At 39.9% G+C, this 3,131-nt stretch overlaps 1 protein-coding gene across 1 annotated transcript; it reads left to right on the forward strand.

Annotated features, from left to right (window-relative positions):
- Positions 1–2,196: 2,196 nt before the first annotated feature.
- On the forward strand, positions 2,197–2,748 carry LOC147417434 (uncharacterized). Its single transcript, XM_086507349.1, has 2 exons — positions 2,197–2,215; positions 2,411–2,748. Exons 1-2 carry the CDS (start codon positions 2,197–2,199, stop codon positions 2,746–2,748), a joined length of 357 nt encoding a protein of 118 aa, XP_086363475.1.
- The last annotated feature ends 383 nt before the right edge of the window (positions 2,749–3,131 follow it).

The following is a 3,131-nucleotide window of genomic DNA, read 5'->3' on the forward strand; positions in this document are numbered from 1 at the left end:
AGCCAAAAGAGCATTCCATTAGGCCGTGGCGAGTAGTTGAACTCTTGAATACTAGACCACATGCCCTTAGAGCAAATCAATTGATGTGTATGCACTTGCATGGGTCATCAATCAGCTCGGCATTTTTTGCAAACAATTTTGTGTCTTCTACAAGCTTGACTTGATGCAAACAAGGGTCATTGTCGAATTTCAGGCCATATAAAACATAATCAACAAAGCCTACTTGCGAGACAATCCATCTGAAAGGAAGACGCTCATTGACTTAGATCAAGAACTGGAACATCTAGACATGCACCTCGAACATCTAGACATTCACCCCGAACAATGCTTGTGTCCTCTGGCAGAAATGTGTGTTTCTTTCTTCCACCATGCCTAGAAAATTCATTATAGCTTCCAATCTCTTCTCATTTTTTAGAGATTCTGTGCTTTCGCTCCAACTTGTCTCCAAAAGTGGCATGCCCTTCTTCAATATTAGCTGGAGGTTTCGCTATGGTTTGCAATAGTGCATTGAACATTGTTTTGTTGCCCAATGAAAACAGAACCCCTTGGGAAAATAAACCTCTCCACAGATGATGCAGCAAGGCTCAAACTTCACGACTTGTGGCAAAGTCAAGCTTTGGCTAGTTGCAGCCTCTGTATTTTCAAAGACAATATCTGCAACAGAGGCAGCAATCAACTGTCTTAAGATACCAATCATCACAAGGAGTAAGCGAGTTGAGTACATCGACTCCTCCCCACCACCACTTCAACAAAGGTTGTTATCTCATAGCCAACAGACTATAGTCATGCATCCAATTGATTTATTTTATGCAAGGCCATTGATTCTTGAAAGTATCACATTCTATGAGTACCACAGAAGATACAAAATCCTTAAGCCACACAAATATGCTTTGGTAGTCAGTTTCCACGATGCATACAACAACACCATCACAAAGAAATAGCACCTTGTCAGGTTCACAGAATACAATTTGGGCCATCAAACAGAGGGATTCTTCTACAACGTCTTGTTGTAAAAACTTCCCTTTAGGAATGAGATGGATCTACTCTCCCCAACGAACACATCCTCTTCATACTTTCTATAGTGCGAAATCCGTGGGATGATTCTCAATGATGGAGACTTGGAGATTCTTAAAATGCTTTAAAGTGTGTTCTGTATTTTGTAAAATGAGCATGTTGCATTGGGTGTGCTCATTTAAGATGTGTGATTGATGAGCCTAAACTCCTAAGAACAATCAACGACTCAACTACACTGATATGCACTCATAGGGAGGATGTCTATAAGTATAACAACTTGATTCGACAAAAGTATTTCTTGTCATCCAATATAGTCGCTATTGCACTCAAGATCAATGCTCTTGATGAGCCAATGTTGCAGCAATGGCTCCAAGATAAGTCTTTCCATGATATGGATAATATTGCGATTGGCGCTAGATGTATGATTACAGAGAACATTAACCTGGCTATAGGTGTAGCGAACGACTCTACCTATCGAATAGTTTCCTATTTATACGACTGCACAAGTCATATTGCTTCTATAGAAGTAATGTTAGTTTCCACTGGTGCCACCATGACAGTACAAAGGACTAAGCAGATTATCAGGGCAATCAACTGCAAATGGTTCCACAAAATCACATTCCCTTTGTTGCTCGTATACACAATCACTGAACACAAATCTCAAGGGGTGCTGATATCAAAGAAAGCCATCCTCATCATAAAACAAGCTTTTTCCCTAGGCTTGGCATACATCATGTTCTCCTATGTGACAGAAAGACGCCACCTAAAAATAATCAACATTCCAACCCCAAGGATGTTCTAGCCTACCAGTAAAATTATTTCCCAATGGTTAGACAATTCTCCATCATTTAACAAAAAATTGTTCTGTTTATTTGGGTCTTTCACCTCATTCCCTACAAAAACTATGCAATCAATTACCCAAAAATAATTTTCTTGAATGCAGATTTCCTTCACGGCGAGCGGGATCCTCCGACATCTTGTCATGGACATCGACCAGTTAACCATTTCTTGCATTGATCTATTTTGTGACTATATTTTCTATCATTCAATATTTTAGGGTTGCAGCCATGATATACCTCTATCATTTAGATATTTGATAGGTTTGTCAACATGGTAGCTACCTCAAAAGAAAATAACAGTTCCTACATACATCCAACTTCAAATCAAATGCGACTAGCAAATATGGCTGGCGAGCCCTCAGGTGCATTTGTTGAAGGGTTCCACACCACTCGGCTCTTCCACTCTTACATCTATAAATGCAGCAATCGAAACAAATAATAAAGAAGTAGTAAGCTCAAGTTGGGAACAAGCACTTCGAACATTTTGCGTTCTCGCATCACTGACACTCGACATTCACAAATTTTGTTGCTCCTACATCCTCTATCTTTTTTTGCAGGGTTGGAAAAAGAGATACTCCTATCTTTGGGCATTGATTTTGACAAGTCGGATAAACTGCTACTGGACACAAAAGCACAGGAAATACTGAACACGAAGACCGTTGGAGTCACCACCTATGCAATTGAGATTCTTCACTACGATTACAAGATTGTCCTTGACAAATTGGTCATACTCGACAAGAATACAGCAAGCCAAGCACTTTTTAACATGGTTAAAATTTTTGGCAACGAGCTCAAAGGCAACAAGAGGGAAATCTTAGCTGATGAGAAATTCACATGGAATTTCAATGGAGACCTTTTTTATGGTCGGTTTGGGGAAACCACCAATCCATTTTGAAAACTTGAACCGCTATCTGGTGAGATTTTGTACCTTAACTAATTAAACACTAATTGAACGCACCATTGTAGTACATGACAACAACATAGACGCCAGCAAGGAGCTACGCAACCATGCAACAAGTCCACAAGCTAATTGAACGCACCATTGTAGTACATGACAACAACATAGACACCAGCAAGGAGCTACCCAACCATGCAACAAGTCCACAAGCGAAAGCAGTCCATTCCAACATCACTCCAACCCCCAAAAGACAACGACAAACAAAGAGAGCTACGTAGTATGCTCTATCAAATGAAAAATCAATAACCGTATTTTATATACGCATGACATCCGATTTTGAAGCTAGGAAAAGAGTGCACATGATCGATCCACGAAAACAG

The sequence above is a fragment of the Adiantum capillus-veneris genome, chromosome 30 (assembly GCF_014529385.1).
Source record: "Adiantum capillus-veneris isolate H3 chromosome 30, ASM1452938v2, whole genome shotgun sequence".
In the NCBI taxonomy this organism is placed as follows: Eukaryota; Viridiplantae; Streptophyta; class Polypodiopsida; order Polypodiales; family Pteridaceae; genus Adiantum; species Adiantum capillus-veneris.